General features: G+C 42.6%; 1 protein-coding gene across 1 annotated transcript in view; it reads right to left on the reverse strand.

Annotated features, from left to right (window-relative positions):
* Window positions 1-462: 462 nt before the first annotated feature.
* The window catches only part of med30 (mediator complex subunit 30), a 52,390-nt gene continuing 29,109 nt past the window's right edge, over window positions 463-23,743 (reverse strand). The window contains exon 5 of the mRNA XM_004073754.4: window positions 463-1,040. Within this exon, the coding sequence (XP_004073802.1) occupies window positions 945-1,040 (96 nt within the window). The 3' untranslated portion in view covers window positions 463-944. The remainder of the gene's footprint in view (window positions 1,041-23,743) is intronic.

Below are 23,743 nucleotides of genomic sequence, written 5' to 3' on the forward strand. Positions count from 1 at the left end.
CAAGACCTGATACCCACTCCACCAAAGCAGCTCCTCATGGATCTCAAGTCCAGGTGTCTTTTCTTAGGCCTGACAGACAACAAAAATGCTACTGTGAAAGCTAAAACCTCAACACGCACCGCCAAAATAAGAGTCCCCCGTCGGGGCTGGAGGAGGAAGTGCTTCACATCTCCACGACTGTTTGCAGCAGCGTCTGTCTGCAGCGAGCGTGAACGGCGCCAATCCGCCGCTTCCAGACAATCTTGTTTGAGCTCGGCAGGTGGGCTGGCAGCAGGTACCTCTACGGCTGCTGCAGATTATCGAGAAATTACGATAAAATTGCTTTTATGGAAGACGTGTCTTCAGCAGATGCATGTCAAACGCTTCCAAGCATAAAAGCTGCTTTTTATTATCATTATCATTTTATTTAACTGGATTTATTGGCTAAAAAAAAGGGAGAAAATGAATCAGAAAAACAACAGATTTGTTCTGTTTTTTAATTATCAGAAAATATAGGCTTCAGCGGGATTGGCTAAAAGCGCCATATTTTAGCCAATCAGAGCAGAGAATGGCAGATGTGTCCACATTTTACACTTTACGTGTCTAACGCTATAAAATATGCAGAACTGAATGATTAAATAAAATAAGTCAATGTTTCTCTACGTCAAGCTCGTACCTGGAGCTGCATTAAGCGTTTCTATATATATATATATATATATGTTTATTAATCTTCAGAATAACTAGGAGTTTTTGACGCTGACTGAAATGTAGAGCATGGAGGCAGCGGTGTCCTCCTCGCCTTGTCGGGGTGTCCAGCTCCTTCTGCCTTCATTCGGAAACATAAACTCTGCAGCCCCGCCGGCGTCCTCGTGTGGCGTCCGGGTTACAGACGCGCTTCGTCTCGTCTGAAACCTGCGGCGCTTGTGTGTGTGACTGGGAGGGATGGGCGGGGCTTGAGGGCGGGCTCAGCTCCGGACCGCCAGCATGGAGTTGATCTCCCAGATGAGGTTGCGGAGTTGATCCATGATCTGCTTCAGCTGCTGGTTCTTCTGCTTCAGTTTCTGCAGAAAAAGAAGAAATTCCAAAATCAGGATCAACTTCACGGAAACAAAAAACAAAGATTTGCAGAAAATATTAAACATCAGAAAACACTTTTAAATAAGTTAACATTTTAAAATTGAAAGAAAAATTGAACATATTGTATATTGAAAAATGTAAATAGAAAAAGAATTATGCAAAAAAAAATACTGAAGATTTAAATAGAAAATCTCTTTTAAAAAGCTCCGCCTCCAACTAAAATCAGGATAAACACAGAAAAGAAAAATTCTGAATTGAAACTGTAAATTCAGGGAGAGAAAGAGAAATTATAAAACACAAAGCAGCAGCTATTCAAATACTTATTTTTTATTTGGTACAGTTTTATGTTTACAGTTTTTTTTCTAAGTTTCAAATTTACCATTTTTTTCCAAATTTTCTGTCAAGTAAAAAAGTTTTAAAAGTTTCAAATTTAAAATTTGTACTTTTGAGTTTAAAACTGTCTTAAAATTGTATATATATATTTTTAAATTGATGTTTAGTTTTTACATTTACAATCTGTTGATTCTAATGTGACATCGTAGGAAAACTTTACTAGTTTTACAAAAAAGGCAACAAAAACAACGGAATTCTGGTGTCAAAGTTTTTGTTAAATCCAAACGTTCTGATATATAAATTCTTCTTTGTACATCAGAATCTGACTTTTATTCTTCTTTCTTAGATTTGTGCAGATGGTCTGACTTCTTTAAGAATTCAGGCAGAAATGTTGGGATAAATTTAAAAAATAATTGATAGAAATCTGAGATCAAATCAGAATTATGGTGGATTTTTTTTTAACCTCAGAAATTTGACTTTTTTATGTTTTCAAGAGTTTGTTTTTTTCCCACCTTTTTGTGTGACTTCATCATTTAAACTAAATTATACCTGAGACTGACAGTAAATGCGTCATAATCATGATAATGCCTCCCATATGAGAATCATCAGTGTTGCAAAAGGCTTTTTGGACTGTAAACGGTTCTAAACTGATCCATATTTTATAGGTTTGTCTACATTATTTTTTTAAATGAAACGTTCAAACATGTCGCTGGCTGACGAAAAACCTTAATCAGAACCAGAAACGCATCAACGCCACATAAAAAGCGGGTCGTGAACGGTGAAGTGTGGTTAATGCGCCTGGTGCAACACTGTGTCACAAAAAGGCTGATTCAGCAGCATCCAAACCAAACCGCACACGTTAGCTAAGCTTACAGTGTAAATACACATTTCTGAGGTTGAAGTCGGTTTCAGGAAAAATACATTCAGCTGGTTTTCACTAAGCAAGAACAACTGCTGGAGGAAAACGAAATGACATTTAAAAACATCTGTGTATTTAACAAAATATGGACAAATTCAAGCACTGAGAAAGTGTGTACATTAGTGTTAGCATAGCACAGCTGTGCATAAAGTGCACATCTGTCTTTCTTTGTCTTTTTTGAGCCTGCTAACTTGTGTTTTTGTTTTCTAATCCTGACCGGAAGCAGTGCAGTGGTGGACACTCCAGCACAAAAGTCAATTAGCAGGATGCTAACACTGTTAGCGGGATAATGAGTACAGGTAATTAGAAACAACAATTTAAAAAAAAACAATGTTGTTGTTTTACTCTGCTAATATAATAAAGGCTGAAAACTTACTTAGTTAGGACTTGAAACAATTTTTTATATTGACTGGAAATAGTGCAGTAATGAAATGATAAGCACGATGCTAACGCTACTGGCGGGATACTAATTTATGAGAACTGAACCAACATGAATGAAAATAATTACAAAGCATTTCCTCCATGCTCCTTTGACAACAAACTAGTTTTTAGTTGCCGCTCATCTTCCAACAAGTGTTCAAACACAAACCGTCAGAGTTTCGTTGAAGTACACATTTCCAATTCCACCTTAAAAGAAGCTCACTTTTGACTTAATACTATTTACTAAAAGTGAGAACTGGTCCAAGTGTTTCGTCACCCACAGAAAACGGTTTACTGAGTCGATTCAGTCGCTATTCTTTAGCAACATGGACACCGTCCTGTTGGGGCCAGACACCGTCAGAAAGCAGTGATCGAGTCCGTCTGAGCATACGTCTCTATGGCAACCACTCTCACCAATCAGTAGTGAGCTTGTTGGAGGGCCACAGTCCCTACTGCTTGAAGGCGTGCTGCACAAAATCTGTCAAACGTTTTGAACGTCCTAAGTGGGAGTAAGCACCTACTTTTATTGAGGCATCTGATTGGTCGGTTTATAACTTGAATAACTTGAACTACAAAAAATGAGGATTATCATACGAGTATTTTATGACCATTAATTATCATTGTAGATGGTTTAAAAAAACATTTTAACACTTTTTTGGCAAAAAAAAGCATTGTGGTCTATATTCGTCAATCAAGTGAGCATCGATGCACACTGGTTTTTTGCAGAGACTTCTGGGAAATTTCTAGGGCACTGGATTATACAATTATAGATTCGTACAGCACTACAAAATGGCGAACGCACTATGTCATGCACTATGTTATTCACTATTTAGGGAGTAGTTAGGGAGTTCGGACATGGTCTCTGGGACTTTGGCTTCTTGGAACCAGCAGGTACTTCCTGTCTGGAACGCCAGGGGGAGGGGTCACTCAGTCCAGTTCTCATATACAGTCTCGTGTTATTGCAGCCTGAAATACTGCATGTGTCAACGCTGTTGTTTTTTTCTGTTTGCTAATCTTCAGGCTCATTAAACCTCATCAAGAGGTGAAGCTGATTGGTCTGACAGAAGTGAAGCTCCTGGAGCAGCACCTGTAATCGTCAACGCCAGCTCAAACGCCACGCCTTGCCCTTTCTTCCCATTTAGAGGCATGAGCGCAGCAGAACACCTGGCCGTTCCTTCAAGAGTTTGTTCAGAGGAGAATAATTAAAGCATGAAAGCTTTCTGGATGTTTTCTCCTGCACACAATGAACACAAGAGTCCCAGCTGCCTGCCGAGGTCCTCAAATATTAGACGACTTCATCAATCCTCACCGCACTTATCGCTAAGCCAACACGCCGCACTGAGAGGAACACAAGTGCCTCTGAAATTTCCCGCCCCTGTTTTTGTCAGCCCCTCGCCTCTGAATGCTCAACAACCCAGATCTGCAAGGCGGCATCTGCTGTGGAGCCAAGAGCTCCAAGTTCCTGGAGACTCTGAGAAATAAGTCAAGCTCAGCTGCTGAATGTGAGCAGCATTTGAAACCTTAAAAAGTAAAAAAACAAAGCAAAAGGAGAGCAAATTTAGCAACAGCGGAACAACAGAAGAACGCACTCGAGGGGGGAAGAAGAGGATGAGGAGCGCTCCTCCTCAGCATCTGCAGTGCGGTGAAATCTATTAAGATTTAATCCATCTCACTCTCAGTAACACTCCTTTAGCCATGACTAATTACCAGCCATTTTTGCAGTGCAGATAACACCTTGAGCAATCGATTTCACACAGCTCTCTTAATATCAAGTGTTTAGCTGATTGTCCTTGGAGATATTCCATAGCGGAGCATTTGGCGCCTCTCTCTCGGGGGGGGGTTTAAAGGCTCCTCTCACTCTTTTCTCCTTGGCATCTAACTTTGATTTTGAGGAGGTTTCAGTGTGAGCGGTGTGGATCACGCCTCATTACCCTGACAAGCCCGTCTCGAAATAACCCGGTCACTTAGTCGGCACTGATCAGAGGACTCCATCCATCTTTAGAATCCGCTTAAATCCCCTTTCGGGGGTCACGGGGTTGCTGGAGCCCATCCCAAATACTGTTGGGCGAAGGTGAGGTTCACGCCGAACAGGTTAACAGGTCATGAAGCTCGCCTTTGGACTGTGGGAGGAACCCAGAAAAAAAAAACTATAAACCTGAGAACTCCAGACAGAACGGTTCCAGGTTCCAGGCGGGATTCGAACCTCCTTCTCACTGTGCGTGAAGAGTGCTAACCACTATGCTATCCTGCAGCTTGCACTAAATGTATTTGTGATGTCACTCTGTTTAAGGTTAGATTTTTTGTTTTAGGCCCACAGTGACAGCGGAACTATTATAAAAAAGCTCTTTGGCGTATGTTGATGTACAGCTGTTATCACTAGACATGATTCTGCAACCTCAGGGAGACCTCCCTCCATTCAGAAAGAAGCTCATCATTAGAGCTCCTCTAATCCTTCACATCCCATAATATGATACATTTAGAGAAGAAGGGGGAACAAAGCTAGAATAAGAGGCTGCTTCAACTATTCCACTCACCTACTCATGCTGGACCTACGTTAGTCTTCAGACGTGTGCCTGAAGACTCGGAGGAGTCTCCTTCTTCTCCTTTAAAGATTCAAAACAGGAACCTGAGGTTCAGGAGGAATTCTGGCATGTGTGGGGCCTCTGACTCATCTATACTGCTGGGTCATATTATATATTAGAGCTGATGCTCATTGTTCCTTCCTCTATTGCTTCATAGTAATTCAGTTTGAGGAGAGAAGCATGTTAACGTGTAATTTGCAATCAGAGATGAGGCAGCTGGCAGTTTTACTTCTGATTTGTGACGAGCGGAGACAAAGAACCGAAACATGTCGAGCCTCTTGCTTTGTTGTCCGAGCAAACAAAGCTTGTATTTGTCTTATCACAGCAGCTCTGTGCTATTTAATAACACACCTGCCTCTTTGGGACCAAACGTGAACCTTTGACTGAAAAAGAGACCTAGAGCTTTCACGTGTTTTAGAGGTTTTAATTGGATTCTTTTGTTCTTGCAGGAAGTTGACGTGTTTCTGACGAAGAGTTTTTCAGATCACGAGGAGTCATGTCGCTAAGGAAAATGAAAAAAAAAACCCACAACATCCTGGTCCCACCCTTGTCACCGTGGGAACTGGAGACCCACTTTCAAAAGAGACCATCACTTAGAACATTTGATAAGGTTAGTCTGTCTTGAAAGTTTCCCTCCTCAGAATGTTATTCTGAAACGTCCTGCAGAGAAATGCGCGTCCGATATACCAGAAAGAATAAAAAACTCACACTCGGCTCCTGAATTTGAGGCTAAACTTGAAGTATAAAACGCTGCAGTTCCTTCAATGACCACTAGAGGCTGGTTTCCTTAAAAGTCCAGCCTTACAACAAAAATAAACCTACAGAACAGCTGCTTACCAGAACATTTTTTTTGTTTACTGCATACACAGTGTGCCCTCATTTTTTTAGGAATTATCGTCTTAAAATGACCTGCCACAGGTGAAATGTAGAATTCTAGATGTTATAAGGCTGTAAAACTCCTCACTACACACACTTTCCTCAGTCAAACATGTCTTTTTTTAACTAAAAGTTGAAACTTTCGTAGAGAAAAAGTCCAGTATTATTGAACGAAGACAAACAACTGATAACGATCAAAGATGAATATAAATGTGGCAAAATGAATGCATTCTGGACAGGAGACACGGCTCAGAGATGATTGATAGACAATGTCTACAGCCAATCAGAACGCAGAACACAGTGACCATTGGGCATGGTAGTTATCGTAGCCAACTGAATAATAGCTGGTTGGTTTGTCCCTGAACGCACCTAGCAGATGCATTTATTGACCCTATGGCATCAGGACTTGGCCAACAGGAAACTAATTGGCTAAATAACACAAAAGGGGCGGGGACTGGGCAGTGTTTAGGAAGTGAGATCTTTACGGTTGGTTTTTTTGTGGGGTCAAGTGTGAGTTAGCCTGTTGGTGATGGCCTACAGCGACCATTAAATACAGAAATCTAATCAACGTCTGCTGTTGTACTAAAGGTTGCAGTTACTTAAATGACCACTAGAGGCCGGTTTCAGAGGGGAGCAGTTTTCTGTTGGGGAATGCTACATTACTAAAACGCACTTTTTGTGTATTTTCAGAGGGTTCCGTACCTACAGGTATTCTGTAGCTACTGAGGTTTTATTATTTATGTATAACTGAATTGTTTGATGAAGCTTTCAGTCTCATAGCTGCTAATAATATTCCCATTGGCAGAAACAACACAGCCAATCCACTAAAGAAGACTCTCATTCATAAATACGTCAAATGTGTATTTTATCATTTAAATGTTAAATTTCAGTAAAACATGAATAGACTAAAAAGTTCAATGAAAATGATATAAAAGCTGATTTATTCACTTTATTTCTTTTCTCTAACAGAGTAACAGGCAAACATAATATGTTCATGTCGTTTCCTGATGTCTGAAAAAACATCTGTCTGTTTTGGTTATTGAATAGACAAAAAGTTCTATTAAATGTTAACATCTTCAGACAATGACTGTTATGTTCTGATTTCTGTTTGGAAACTGAAACAAACATATTATCCTATTTGGTTTTGCTTGAAGCTATTTCCCCAAATCAAAACTTAATGTAAAAATTAAATTTTTCAATCAGAATGTGATAATTGTGTTTAAAAATGTTAACCTTTTCACTAATTCTTTTCTCAGCTGCTTGGGTGCGATGATTACAATTTTCTTTTTCTTTTTTTTGATTATCTACTTGTTATTTTAGTCTTCAAATCTCTACATAGCATGGTTTTTGTTTTGGTTTGACAGAAGGGTGGACCTAAAAAAACTGGAACGTTAATCCTTCTTTATGCTGAATCTTAACAGGTGAAACCAGAGATGTTCATATTTAGAATAAAGGTCTTAATCATGGCAGCAGTTCTGTCCAGCAGACAGCAATTCTGAAATACTTTTAATAGAAAATCCATATTAAAGTGCAAACATTATGAAATAAATGGCTGACATTTACTGAGAGAGAACTTTTATGAAATTTCTGAGTAGACATTTTAGGAATCCACCTGTATATTACTGTGAACTTTTTCGGAAGTTCTCCAGCACAGACTTTTACTTTCACCCCGCAGCAGACTTATGGTTCTGAGGGGTTCTACATTTGGACTGAGAGGCAGATCCTCACTGGTCAGGTACTATCGTAAGGCCCCAAAACATTGGATGACGTAGATTTGTGTAAGGTTTCTTTAAAAAAAAAAAAAATAATTAAATTAATTTAATTTAAAAAAAAAACGAATGTGGCATTTTATTTTGAAAATTTCATAGATAACTTTTGCTGCACCTTTTTGAAGAAAAAAAAGGGTTTCAGGTGAGAGAAAACTGGTGAACCTCTCCTTAAAGTGGCTTCAAATATCTTTACTATGAATTTAAACTAAATGCAATTTAACAAATATTCAAAAGTAAGTTTTCTAGTAGGAATTTAGTAAAACCAAAGCTTCCCTTTTGTCTTTTCAGTGATTATTTGTTGCAAGTTTGTTTTATTTAAATGCCAACATTGAAGAAAAAAATGCAAATTGACCAGAATTTTTTTGTTTAATGTTAAATTTGAGCTCTTTAAATCCATATTTTCCATATATCTCTGCAGGATAAATAATATATGTATAAGAAATGTAAAAAAAAAGTGGAGAGTTTGATTCTTTCTTTTTTTATTATTCTAACACAGCTCTTAAAACGGCTGCACCGTGAAGACAAAAATCCATAACTGATCCGAGTTGTGAGTTAATGAGGAGTACCTGTAGGATTTTTTTCTCTGACAGCATGTGATCCTCAGCTCCCTGCCAATTTTTTACAGCCTCATGAGTTTGAATGTCTGTAATAAAATAACCTAAAATCCTGCTGTTGTTGCCAGATAAATGATTAGATTTGGTTCCTCTGCTTCTTGTGGTTTTTTTTTTTCTCTTTCACCCAATACTTTTGAAGCCGTCTCTCCCAAATCAGATCAAAAATGCCATTTTTAACAGAAGGGTGGAACAAAAGGGGGGAAAAAAAATTTTTTTCATTGAAATCTCCACATTAGGATTCAGCTCCACGCTGAGGAAGAGTGCGAGCGACTGAAGCTCCAAAACCGTTCTCTTTCTGCGTCATCTCAAGATATATTTCAGCAAACAGAGGACATCGTTGGATCTAAAAGCAATTAGTCCCGAGGATGGGTTGCTGTCATTAAGGACGGGAAATTCCTAAACTGAAACTAGAAGGAAAGAAACGGCAAAAAAAACAGCAACTGAGGAGATTCACGTGAGGATTTCTCGGCTAATCCGCCCCGCTGCTCGCAATTCAAATCGCAGCTTTGACTCTGGCGGGGAATTACATGTGTAAGTGTCTGTGAGTGAGGAGAGGGGATTAGAAGAAGAGAGGAGTTAAGAGGAGTAAAAAGAGGAGCAGCGTTTTCTAACTGGCCCCTTAATGTCCTTCTGCAGCAGAAAGAGATCAACATGAAAAAAAAACATCCTTTTCTGACAAAAATAAAACCTCGCCGGATCACAGCTGGCTGTGATCTTCCAAGCAGAAACAGGTAAAAGACTTTCCCCGCAGCACGGGGGGGGGGGGGGGGGGGGGGGGGGGGGGGGGGGCACTGAAGGCCTTTCCTTTTTCATCTAAACGACCAATCACAAACCACCTCCACATTTCCAGACGGCGAGCTTCACAGAATTAAAAAAAAGGCTTTTTCTCTTTATTTTGTGTATAAAAACATACTGCTTGAATAAATTCACCAGAAAACAGGAAAAGGAAAAGAAAAAAAAATAGCTAAGTATGAAAAAAAAAGAAGAATATGGCTGCTTTTCAATTGGTTTTATCTCCATAGCAACCATTTTATGTTTTGGATGTGAAGAACAGGTCGATGTCATTTTTAGGAGAATCGGCAAAAGTAAAGTTTTTTTGTTAACCACGCCCACATTCCTAATATAGTCATATTGCATGTCATACATTTCCACAATATTCCAGTAAAAAATGTGTAAGCAAGAGAGAAAGCTAGTTTTTCGGGCTCACTGTGCCAACGCCGTTTAAATCTACAAAATGTACTTCCAACTTTTTTTCCTAGGTATCTTCCCGACGATGCTCGAGGAGCGAGGAGGCAATACACTAAAATCCCTTCGTGGACTTCAAATTTGTAGCTGATACTAAAGGTGTTTATTAATTAAACTTTCACCTGCCAAGGTCAAAGGTCAACGAAACTCTGGTTGTGGTCTTAGACTTAACCTGTTGGAGTGTGAGTCAAATTTCTTAAAGATCGCTTGAACATAAGTTGTTCTTTCCCATTTTCGAGAAAGTCTGAAAATCGTCCATTTTTTTTTTACATTTTTCCACAAAATGGCCGCCAAGCCATCCCATAATAATTTCAAAACTTCCTTTTGATCTCCCCGACACATGTGTTTTGGTTTCATTTGTGTATTTTGAATATATATATGTATATATTTAAGGTCTCTAAGAGATTTTGGTCCCATTCATTTTTGTGATGGTTTCTCCCACTGTGATGTCACCATTTTTTCCCAAATTTGATATTTTATCAGGTCCTAGATGCAAGTAAATTTTGGGGTCAGATTTTTGCTCAGAGGCGAAGGAGAAGGAATTAAAATAGCAAAAACAAAACGATCCTTGCAGTCTGTGAGACAGAACAATAATTTAAAGCAAATAATTGCACCTTCTGCCATCCACATCAAATATGCATAACACCTATATCATCAACAAATGGACCAAAACCCGTCATTCCTGTCATTTCTGTTTCTGCAGCTTTAACCTCCCCAGGTTTAAAAAACAAGGCCTAAACAACCCAACCCCCCCCCCACCCCATTCCGACTTTAAACGCTTTAACAAAAACACAAGAAAAATGAGCGTAAACTCTGAGAGTTCCTAACAAGTGTGACAAAAACCTTGGAAAGCAGCGTTTGCTAAGTGGAAAGGTGCTTTTCCGCAAAGCGGCGAGCCACCACATTATGCAAAAACCCTCAAGGAAATCGAACTCTCTGTTAGGAAGAATTAGGACAACGCAAACTCAGGGGGCTCATATTTTTAGCACAGAATACGTCTACATTAAAAGCCTGTCAGACTCCCGCTTTAACAAAGTGCTGTAATTCCTGCACGGTGACGGGACCGCCTGGATCCTTTCATTTTTGTTTAGCTGCCATTTTTTAAGAAGAAGCAAAAGTGTTTTGGGGTAAATGAAAGTGAAAAGACAAAAATAAAACAACAAAAACACAACCAAAGCTCTCTCTCTCTATGTATATAACAGAAACCATGACTGGAGATGAATCTATGGAACTAATGAAATAAAAGCAGCCGATGCTGTGTCGCTAGTGTCAATAATCCTAAATCAACGCAAGTTAATCCATTCGATTTCATCATGAGATCATCATCTCACAGAGAGACTAGCTAGCGTCTAGGAAAAATACTTTTACTTAATTTAATTTGAATGTGAAGCTCTTATTGTGAAAAAGGGTTTTGGGTTGTCCCGGTTTGTGGAGGGTCGTAGACAAGAGCGGCATCTAAAGTTGAGTGCAGGTTTGTCTACCCTTGAGTCTCTTACGGCCACCTCGAGGGACGTCATGAAAACGGAACGTACCATTGTCGTGGGTGCGGTTAGTGTATCATGAAGTATTTGAAAGGTTAATGGTAGTTTATGATTTATGATGTGCGGATGATGCTGTTACAGGGAGCCCTTCGACTAGGCCGGCGCAGAATATAAAAAATGTATCAACACTGCGGCATCAACATGTGCAAACGTGTATCGCAAAAGACGGCGATAAATGGTTACGTTAAATGTTTACACATATGCATAGACAGAGAAACCATCATGTTTTCAAATAAAAGCCCAAGCGCACAACTACCTAAATGGTTCTTAGTTGTTGTCCATAAAACTTTGGTACAACCAGAAAGGTAGATATTTGTAGTTGTAGGTATTTCCCCAGTTACCTGCAATATAACTCGTGTTGACATGTATTTAGAGTTATGACATAGAGGGGATGTAATTTAACGGTGTCCTTACATCTATTGACCACGTGCAAATGTGCATGCACAGTGTGCACGTGATATGTAAGCGCCTGTAGGATGTCCACACGATCTACGATCTGATTATCTGATTTCCTCATTTCTAACGATCAGGCTGAACGCAATTATCACGTGAACAGCACTAACGAGCTCTTTGTGCAGTCCGTAGGATTCGGGGAGCTTAAAAAAAATTTGAAATTCGTACAGCACGCCTGCGTCTTACCTACTTCCCCTTATGTGTCGCCTGCAGCATAACCACAGAAAAATCTGCATTTTCTTTCTACGAGGCGGACTACAACCTTCATATTTCTTGCAGTCCACCTGTGTACAGATTCGCACATTTTACCCCTGCAAATGACCCATATCCACCAGTAAGGACAGCTGTGACTAAGGATTTAAGTATCTGCAGATGACTACATCAAAAAGAAGTTTAGCATTTATGACGTCCTTTCTCCAGGATACAAAATCCACCTGCTTCCAAAGGCGCTTTAATCAGGCAGCCCAAAGCTCTAAGTTGTAATGAGATCCTGTGCGTTCTTGTGTTGCTTGATTGATCTTCCATTGACATGGAATGAGACACAATCCATTCCACTGCCATAGCAGGAAACCCATCGATTTTTGGTGTCTAAATCAGACGGCACAACAATTGTCTTCTCGGCCCCCTGCTTTATGGATTCTGCTACAGTAAATGAATCCACGATGATTTATTCAAGCACGTCCAGGGGGGAGGGTGTAACAATCACTAGTACCTGGTCTGACTCCATCTAAACACAATAAAGATGTTAAAGTGAAGTAAAAAAATGTCCCCTGAAATGGACAAATAATAATAAACTGTCTTTTGGGCAACTAATAAAAAGCACAATAGAGGTGGGGGAGTAATAAGCTACTTACAGGTCTCTGTTTGTCTGGGGAACCCTATGACACTAAATGTGCCCTAGTCTACCATCTGACAGTATATCTATAGGGAACTGAGACAACCCGCTTTAATTTGCCTTACATCAGTTTAAAAAAAAGCCTTTAATTGACTTCATAAACTTTACAGCTTTTTCTCAAGGGGAAGGTTTTAAGAGGCAGCTTGTTCTGTGTTTGGCACAGGTTTTCCTGCGGGAATGAAGTTTAAGGGCGATTTTGAAGGCAGATAAAAGCTTTCTCTTGCAGCACTGGCAGGAATACAATAACTATGTTTTCATCCTTGCATACACCTATCAGAGACGTTCTTCCAATATGTCTACAGTAGTGAAGTGGAAAGCTTGGAGTGTCTGTCGGTCGACTCTGGCAAAATTGCTGCCATTGATTTTGTATCTGAGGCTAGTGGCCTTGGAGCTCCCTGCTAAGCACCCCATGTCTCCAGCAGGTACCTTCATCGATTAGGCTTCCTTCTCTGATTTGGTTTCTTGGGCAGTGAGTGAAAGGCGGGAAAAGTTATGGATGTTTTTATAAAAAAAGTAGCATGCGTTGATGCATGATGGCTTTTGTTTATGGGCTAAGACCTGCCTGATTCCAATAAATGAAGGTCTCACGGTGGTGGTCAAGCCTTTAAAGCGTTAAGTTTAGGTTAACTGCCTCCTAACCTGCTATTAAGGCATTTAAATTAAGCAATTTTACACTTCTATTAGCAATTTATTCCCTTCTATCACACATGAATAACACTGGTGGCTAATACGACAGAGCCTTAACCTTTGGATTCTCTTCCACAGACCTCACTGCTGGAATATGAGCAAAAAGATCAACCTTTCTCTCAAATTGAGGCAAAAGACCTGCAATAAAGTTTAAAGTTTTCAAACTAACAAACCTCTCTGGGTTAAGATAACTCTAACCCAAACCAGGTTTTACATTTCCCAATAGAGGGTTGGATTAATGGCTCGTGTCACTGCTAACATTTTGGTTTAGGTGATCTTTTAATTTGCAAATTCATTATTTATTTCTCCATTTTCCTTGATTAATTTGACAATTTAGTAACTGTGACACTCTTTGTGATGTAGGAAAATATAGAAATCCTTCCATTAAAAACTGTCTAAAAGATCAACAATACTGATCAATTCAAGAAAGATTTTTTTTAATCTTTTACTTCTATAATTCCTATCCTGGTTAGCAAATTAGGGAGATGAGAAAAACAGAAGGCCTATGAATTTATTTGTGTTTTAAACATTCTTTCAAAAAAAAAAGGAAATGACAACAATCTGTAAATTTAGGTTTTACTTTTAAAAACCAAATTTTAATCAACTGTATTTTTCAGAGTATAAGTCATGTTTTTTTTCTTCATAGATTGGCCAAGGGTGCGACTTACACTCAGGAGCGACTCAATTGTGATATTTAAACATAACTAGGCTCATATATTTGTTTTGTGTTTTTTCCCTAACAACTGTTTGCCCTTTAGTGGTTGTTTTCCGCCAAAAACTGCTACAGGGCACTGTAGATGCATGTATCTGTATTTGCTGTAGACAGCAATGCGGAAGAAGAAGCGCCGTTCAAAACAGACATTGTGTCCGAATGCCTTTCCTACTGACTATATAGTGCACTAAGTTGTGCGTTCGCCATTTTGTAGTGCTGTCTGAATCTACAATTCCAAAATCAAGAACTCTAGAAATTTCCCAGAAGTCTCTGTGAAAAACCAATGTGCATTGATGCTGACTAGATTGGTGAACATAGACCACAATGCATTGCGTCGGAACAATTTTTGCCAAAAAATGTATTTGTTGTTTTCGTTGTTTTTTTTAAATAAACCATCAACGTTTTTATCTTCAGAATTCAGTGGACTATTAAATAATCGCCGCCAATAACTTATATCAATTAGATTTTAACTTTGTGAAATCGATGACATCATCTGCCGTTTAAAAAAAAAAGTAGTGAGCTTGGCGTTTGAATTGCTTTTAAAATTCAGGGCACTACATAGTGTTGCACAATATAGTTTTTCAGTAGTTAGGGTGGGAATTCGGACAAAGCCACGGAGTCCGATAGTTTTCCTCCTAAACGTTATGATGTTTTTCTTATTTGCATAGAGACATCATTATTTTTGTTTTTATTTGTTTTTCTCCTTGGACTAATGCGGGACAGCAATTCACCAAACTGGGTGACAGAGGGAGAGACTGAAGAACAGTTAAATACACATTCATTCAGATGCAGCTCCTGCAGTATAGAAGGTAAGGAACGCTGTCAGTAACAGAAAGACTGGATGATCTCATGAACCCAGACATGGAGACGTGATTATCCATGCTTTTGTGGAGCTCTCTGAAACACAGAGATATACAGTCAAAGCCTCCATGTAGGGATGAGGCTAAAAACTTCAGACAGTAGCTTCTCCACATGCAATGGGAGCGTCTAGTTTATGAACACATCTCTGGACAAGCATTGAGCATTAAATTTGACACACGGCAAGAGCGGGAAGGGGACGCGAATTTGATGCATGAATCGCATTCTGTGTGAATACAGCATAACTTGGAGAATGTGTTCATAAATGTCGCACTTTTCTCTTACAAGTGCGACTTATACTCCGGAGCGACTTATACTCCAGAAAATATCGGACTAAAAACTATTTTTTTCCGTTTTATTTTGTCAAGAAAAAAGCAATCTAAATTTAAAAAAAAAAGACATTTACTTGATTTGTCTGAATCTGAAGTTTCGGCTCGTAACCATGGTGACCAGCCTGAACATTTTAACGAAGTTCTGACCATTTGGCGTTTGGATAATCTCTGTGCTAATGCTAAATTACTAATTTGCTGAGAAAGTTTGTCATTTCAAAGAGACAAGTAATTTCGTTTAACGTAAAAGAATGTGTGAATTAAATTACTTAATATATTCAGGCTGATATCAGAAAATATCACAGAAGATGTTTTTTCAAATTTTGGTGTTTGCATTGTATCTTTTTTTTTTTTAAATTACAAACATTTTCTTTTATTTCCATTGGTTTGTTTCTATTATAAAGTCTGTTTGTTTTTAAAAAAAGTCACAGATGTAAAATTAACTGACATACTTTGATTTCTTTGTATCAATAAATGTTTTTTTGTTTAAGTCAGAGATATACATGAAAAAAAACCTCAAATTTCATTTTTAAACAAAACAGTTATATCACAGGATTATAAAATAAATCAAATATGTTCCTTTTACTATCATTAGTTTGTTTTCTTGAATTGCCAAAGAAATACAAGGAACATCTACTGGGATTCATCAAACCCATTTATTGATTTTTACTTAAAGTAACTTTTTTTAGGCAGTGTTTTTATCCAAAAATGTAGGCAATTATGTTAAAAAACTGTTTATGCTTTTATATGAACATTTGACAAATACATTTTACGTTTATAGAATCAGTTCAGTATTTTGGCAGCCTTGCTGGAAGCTGCTGCTGCTGCATATATCCTTAACTACCATCATCGCTGCCCTAAAGGTGATTTGTTGATGGGAGAAAATGAAGTGCGTTTACGTCTTTACATCCATATGTTTACTCGGGGAACCTTTCTGTGTGGAGTTTGCATGTTCTCCCCGTGTATGCGTGGGTTCTCTCCGGGGTCTCCGGCTTCCTCCCACCATCCAAAAACATGCTTCATAGGTTAATTGGCAACTCTATATTGTCCCTAGGTGTGAGTGTGAGTGTGAGAGTGAATGGGTGTGTGATTGTGGACATTCTACCCTGCGACAGACTGGCGACCTGTCCAGGTTGTCCCCTGCCTTCGCCCACAAGTGGCCGGGATAGGCTCCGGCAGCCCCGTGACCCCAAAAGGGAAAAACGGTTAAGAAAATGAATGAATGAATGAATGTTTACTCGGTAATTGCATTCAAAGGATACTTCTTTTGACAGAACCTTAGGATAACATGTTTGTGATGGTGCCCCACCATTCCAGTCTCCTCCCATCACGTATTTTTAATCTCCTAAATGTCTTTGAGGTGTTTCTATCAACAAAGGTCCAGCTGAACGACTCGTCTGAGAGCAGAAACTCTGCTGCAAAATACAAACTTTGACTTTCATGCTCTCTGAGAATAGACAACATTTCTCTAAATATGAAAGCTCTTCTTAAAATCAGTCACGATCAATGGAAATCTCCAGTAAAGTCTTACTGAGTTTCTTCATATAGCGTTTCATGAAAATAAAGACAGTAGTTGCAACGGAACAGCTTCCATCTGCCTGCAGAAGATGTTGTTAGCGCGTGAAAGAAGAGGCGAGGTCGATAAGAAAACAAGTCTGTTAACTGTGCGTCACCGTCAGCACCATTCACGCACACACAAACAGGCTCTCGGATTCAAACGTTAACATTTCTACCTACGCCGGAAAAAGCAGCTTTCCTTTCACCGAATAAGAAGTGGAGGAGAACATGATGACAGGATTTGAAGCCAAACAAAACACGGCAGGCTTTCAGGTGATGTAACCTGCCCTTTGGCAGACACAGCAGAGATCCTCAATCTGCTTTTGACACAAAACCCAGACTCGAGCTAAATCTGGAAATAAATACATCCTATAAAGCCGTTCACATCCCTTTCAAGGCGCTTGATGTATTTTGCTCTCGTTTTTTGTCTTACTATTTTCTTGGTCGTGGTTTACTTGGGAGAATTTTGCACAATGGCAACAACAACCACCAAAAAGTGCAGTGAACAAAGCTGGTTTGACGGTTTTACCTGATTATCACCTGAACTCCACTGAAATTCTCAGCAACTCCCACACAAACGACGCAGCGACACAAGTCTGTGAGACTTCCAAACTGAAGAAACATTTTTAATTCAATTCAATTTGAATAGCCAAACATCACAACGAAAGTCGTCTCTATGGGCTTCGTACCTGTATTTGTAAAGTAAACATAAAATCTAAAGGAACATCCTTCCTAACCAACACAATTCAACTCTACAATAACTCAGTGTAGCAGATGACTTTTGCACACATTTTTGCACATTATCTGTTTTTAAATAGTCTTTAAATTACACCGCCTTATTTGTTTACATTTCTGCTACATTTTTGTTTTTAATATTATTGTTGTTTTTTTTATATCATTCTATTTTCTCTTATGTTTACTGCTATGGTGACGCACAAATTTACCACATGTGGGATCATTAAAGTACTTCTGATTCTGATACGTAGAAGTTTATAGGAAAATACTAAACTGAACTAACTAAACAGACTAAACTAAACTGGGCATTCCTGCCTTTAGACCCTCCTTCTCAGTAAGGAAAAGCTCCTAAAAAAACAGATTCCGGGGAAAAAAGAAGAAGAAGCTCATGGGTGTCCACATGAAGCAGGGATCCTCCCCCAAGGACGGACAGGCGATGTACACGAACTCTTAGAGAAGAATTAGCTTATCTAACTCTACAACTACATGCTTAAATAGTCCAGCAGATGAGCTTCATCCAGATGAGTGGGGGGACAGCTGGGGGTGGCGAGACGAGCCAGAGGCAGGATCCACAGCCAAGTGCAGCAAAGCAACAAAAATGTTGCTGCAACATACAGGATGTACCTCGCCTTCACCCAACATTGTCTGGGATAGGCTCCAGCAACCCCGTAGGGATGAAGCCAGTTTAAAAAGACGGATGGAAATCAATAGAAACAATAATAATTAGGATTAACAGCTTTGATCCCGGCGAACAACACAGGTACGAGCACCGGTAGGGCACGGCACATGGAGACCACAGCGGCAGAGAGCGATACAGTGACGGCAAAGCAAAGGAGAGAAGGACAAAACGCAGAACCGAGAAGCGGGAGAAATGTTCAGAGGAACAGAAAGGAGGAGGACAAAGACAGGTTATCATCACTGTAAAGAAATGGGGAGAAAAAATTAAGGGAACCAATCTCCCAAACAATCAGCACGTCTCTTTCCTGGTCTTATTACACTCAGGAGCTCGCATTTGTTTATCATCAGGCCTTTGCAGATAACAGGCCTGTTCTATAGATACGCTATCGCCCAATACCCGTGAAAATGATTTTACTCGTCAGACAAGAATGTAGCTCGGATGATTCTGAGAGGGAGTCAGGAGAAAAGCCAGACAGTGGAGGCTGGGCTCTTTTGAAATTATAAACAACCCCTTTGCTTTTAATTTCTCCGTCTCCGGCTTGAATAAAGAGGACAGGCTCGGTAATTAACGAGGTATTAAAAGCACGACAGTATGCAACGAGAGAAAGGGGAGGAGGAGGGTTAAGGGGCGCCGGAGACGGTGGCGGCAGAGTGGGAGAGACAGTCGCTTTAAGAGGCAAGAGAAAGAGAAGAACTGTGGAGAATTAATAACAGGCCAGATCTCTCCAAGGCCTCCTTAATGGGCTGTGACAGGAATTTATTCACACTTAGGCTGGTATTAAATCAAACACGAGGCGAGTGGCAGTGGCAGGCTGCAGCACAGGGGTGGGGCAGACGAGGCAAGTGGATCACCGAAAAACAGAGGGGTTACGCCACGCTGCACGGGTCAAGCATTACACCCTCTGCAGGGCATGGGGGGGTCAGCTCACAGGCTCTTAGGACAGGCAGAGGGAAGAGGACACGGAGCGCTCGCGGGATGAGTGATGTCCCCGTGACAGGGCAGCCTCCATGGAATGATTATGAGGCAGTGCAGAGAGCCGCCGTAAATCATCCTTCTACCATTCATTCCCCCCCTCCCCCCTCACCAAGGCAGGCAGCAGAAACGGCGTCCAACAGAAGACAAAATAAAAGCCTCTTTCAAAACTGTCTTCGTTTTTCTTCATTAACTGCCTTGTAAGCCACTCCGTTGAAAATATGACATGTTCTTGGGGCATTTCTCTGACAGGGGGGACAAATGTTAACAAAATTGACTCAAACTTGCACTTCTGAGTATTTCTTTGTATTGGTTGAATGTTACAAAGCATTCAACCCATTGTTAGTTTATTATAGTATTATGGGGTTATCCTTGCCTCTGGGCTTCACACCCAACAGGCTTTGCAGTTGCTATGGGCGTGGTCTGATTCAGTGTTCATATATAAGATGATTTGCCCGCTTTATTTCAGTTTTGGCATATGAGTGAATAAAGCTTCACGTATCGAAGTCAAGACTTGTCTTCTCATCATTGCCACATTGGTGACCCCAATCGTGAATAATGTCAGAACCAGCAGACGTGCGAGTTTCAACGTCATCTTCAGTGACCTCGCCATCTCCCGCGCGCGGGGACCCGGCCATGCTAGCTGCCGCCGCCGTGAAGCTGCCCGAGTTCTGGCAGAGCGATCCTGCCTCCTGGTTCCAACATGTCGAAGCCCTTTTTCATCTGCGCGGGGTGCACACGGATGACGCCAGGTACTACTTGGTGGTGGCTGCTCTGGATCAGCAGTCCACACGCAGGGCAATGCCGCTGCTGCGCAGCCCGCCCCCGCAGGAGAAGTACGTGGCTCTGAAGGAGCTTCTGCTGCGGAGATACAGCCTGTCTGCTTCAGAGAGAGCAGAGAAGATCCTCAGCATGTCGGGCCTGGGAGACAGTTCGGCTGTGGACTTAATGGACAGCATGCTCTCGCTGCTCGGGTCGGATGAGGGCGGTTTTCTTTTCCCGCACATTTTTTTGCGGCAGCTCCCGCCGCCCGTGCGCGCGGCTTTGGCCAACTCTCCTCGCCTGGCGGCGGGAGATTACAGAGGACTGGCTGAGGAAGCGGACCGAGTTCTGCTGGCTACCAGGCGTTTCGCCGTGCAGCACGTGACGCCTGATGCCCACCTGCAGGAGACGGAGGACGATCCGGTATCAGTGTCTGCAGTCGGCGAGGGCGCGCGCCGCGGGACCTCCCTGTGCCATTTCCATCAGAGGTTCGGAAGGAAAGCAAAGCGCTGTGTCCCGCCATGTGCGTTTTTGAGTTCGGGAAACGCAGCAGCCGGCACTCGGTAGCAGCTGTGAGTGCTGGCGAACGTGGAGAGCTGCTGTTTGTTACAGACTCTTGCTCCGGACGTCGTTTCTTGGTGGACTCTGGCGCCCAGAAGAGTTTGGTTCCCCCCTCCGGCTCAGAGATGTCCACCGGTGGACCGCCGCTGTGTGCGGCTAACGGATCTGCTATCGGGACTTTTGGGACCAAAAGGACAACTGTATGTTTTCATGGACGTAAGTTCAATTGGGAATTTGTTGTTGCCTCCGTTTCTGTGCGTTGGTGCAGATTTTTTGTGTGCACATAGTTTGTTGGTGGACATGGCTAACCGCAGACTAATAGACGCGATCACTTTTGCCACTGTCCCATGTGCACCTGGGGGTCTGGGCCTGTCATGCGCGCGAATTTTTTGTCATGCGATGACGTTTTTCAGAGTTTTTTGGCTGAGTTTCCATCCTTGACCACCCCCGCCTTTTCCTCCACTGTGGCTAAGCACGGCGTGGAGCATTTCATCCCCACTAAGGGCCCGCCAGTTTTTGCTCGTGCACGGCGCCTCGATGCGGCAAAACTCTCCATCGCTAAGGAGGAGTTCGCCACCATGGAAAGTCTGGGTATCGTGAGGCGCTCTAACAGCCCGTGGGCGTCGCCCCTCCACATGGTGCCCAAGGCAGATGGTTCCTGGCGCCCGTGCGGGGATTTTCGCCGTCTGAACGACGCTACAACACCTGACCGTTATCCCATTCCCCACATTCAGGATTTCTCAGTTCGTTTGTGCGGCGCCTCAATTTTTTCCAAAGTGGACCTGGTGCGCGGTTACCATCAGGTTCCTGTGCGGGCAGAAGACGTGCCTAAGACTGCAGTGATCACTCCTTTTGGTCTTTTTGAGTTCCTGCGCATGCCCTTCGGTCTAAAAGGTGCAGCCCAAACCTTTCAAAGGTTAATGGACTCCGTGCTACGCGGTCTCGAGTTCGTGTTCGTCTATCTAGACGACATTTTGGTGGCCAGCCCCTCCCCTGAAGAGCATCTCATGCACCTAAAGGAAGTTTTCCAGCGGTTGGAAATCCACGGCTTGATCGTTAACCCGGCTAAATGCCAGTTTGGTTTGTCAGCCATTGATTTTTTGGGCCATCGAATTTCAGCGCAGGGTGCGGTTCCTCTTCCCATCAACGTTCAGGCCGTGGCAAAATTTCCCCGTCCTGAAGTGGTTAAGTCCCTACAGGAGTTCTTGGGGATGGTGAACTTTTACAACCGGTTCATTCCCCGGGCTGCCCACCTGTTACAACCGCTTTATGACAGTTTGCGTTCAAAGAAAGCCACAGACCCTGTGGATTGGACCCCGGACCGTGTTGCTGCATTTGACGGAGCTAAGTCAGCCTTAGCAAAGGCTGCACTCCTCGCGCACCCAGACCCAGATGCTGAGATCGCGCTGACTACTGACGCTTCAGACATAGCAGTGGGTGCTGTGGTAGAGCAGCGAGTGGCGGCCGCTTGGCAGCGTCTTGTATTTTATAGCCGCAAGTTGCAGACTCGGGAACGCAAGTATAGTGTTTTTGACCGCGAGTTGCTTTCTCTGTATTTGGCTACTCGACATTTCCGTTTTTTGTTGGAAGGACGTTCTTTCGTTGCCTATGTGGATCATAAACCACTTACGTTTGCCATGGCTAAGGTGAGTGAACCTTGGTCTGCGCGCCAACAGCGCCATCTGGCAGCCATTTCTGAGTTTACGACTGACATACGTCACGTAGCCGGAAAGTCCAACACCGTTGCTGACTGCCTCTCACGCGTACTCGTCTCCCCGGTGCTTGTTGGGACGGATTTTTCTGCTATGGCCGCCGAGCAGCCTGGTGATGCAGATATTCTTGCCCTCCGCTCTGGTAGTTCGGGCCTCAAGCTTGAGGATATTGTGTGAAAAGATGGTGGTCTAACTCTCCTGTGTGACGTTTCCATAGGACGGCCACGGCCGGTGGTTCCTGCCGGGTGGCGGCAGCGCATTTTTGAATCTGTTCACTCCCTCTCCCACCCAGGTGTACGTGCGTCTGTAAAGCTGGTTAGTTCCCGTTTTGTGTGGCCTGGGTTGCGTAAGGATGTGAAGGGCTGGGCCGCGGCTTGCGTTGCATGTCAGCGCGCCAAAGTTCACCGGCACACAAAAGCCCCCCTAGAACCTTTCCCGATCCCAGCCAAGCGTTTTGACCACGTTCACGTGGACTTGGTTGACCCACTGCCTCCCTCGAAGGGTTTCACACATTTATTAACAGTGGTGGATCGGACCACCAGGTGGCCTGAGGTAGTTCCTCTGTCCTCCACTACATCTGCTGACGTGGTCGGTGCTTTTCTCTCTGCCTGGGTTGCCCGTTTTGGTCTACCGTCAGACATTACTTCAGACAGGGGCCCCCAGTTCACTTCGGAGCTTTGGTCGGGAATGGCGCGATCTTTAGGGGTGCAGGTGCACCGTACTGCGGCTTATCATCCTCAAGCAAACGGGTTGTGCGAGCGTTTCCACCGTTCTCTTAAGGCTGCCCTCAGTGCAGCGCTCACAGATGACTGTTGGTTGGATCGTTTGCCGTGGGTCCTACTTGGGCTACGCTCAGCTCCTAAGACCGACCTAGACGCCTCCTCCGCTGAGTTAGTGTTTGGACAGCCGCTCCGAATTCCTGGGGAGTTTTTATTAGAGTCGTCTGCCCCGGGCCCCCGTTTACCGTCGGCTCCTGGCCCCGTGCACCACTGCGTCCCACGGTCATTTATGCCTGCATCGCTCCAGTCAGCCCAGTTTGTTTTTGTCCGACATGACGCCCACCGCTCGCCCCTTCATCCCCCCTACGATGGTCCGTTTCGTGTCCTGGAGAAGGGGGACAAATGTTTTGTCCTGGACATGGGTGGGCGCAGAGACTTTGTGACAGTGGACCGGCTGAAACCAGCGTTTGTGTTGACAGGCGACGCTGTGCAGCCAGCTCGAGTTCCTCGCCGGGGGCGTCCTCCTTCCAGACCCCCAGATCTGCCACGCTCTACAAACAGCGTCCCACAGTTGGCTCCACAGGCTGCGGGTCGACATAGCCGTTTTGGCAGACTCATTAAACGCCCTTGCAGAATGGGTTTTGACAGTTGAGTTCCTTTCTGGGTGTTCGGGGGGGGGCTGTGTGGGGTTATCCTTGCCTCTGGGCTTCACACCCAACAGGCTTTGCAGTTGCTATGGGCGTGGTCTGATTCAGTG

This window comes from Oryzias latipes, chromosome 11 (genome assembly GCF_002234675.1).
Source record: "Oryzias latipes chromosome 11, ASM223467v1".
Lineage (NCBI taxonomy): Eukaryota > Metazoa > Chordata > Actinopteri > Beloniformes > Adrianichthyidae > Oryzias > Oryzias latipes.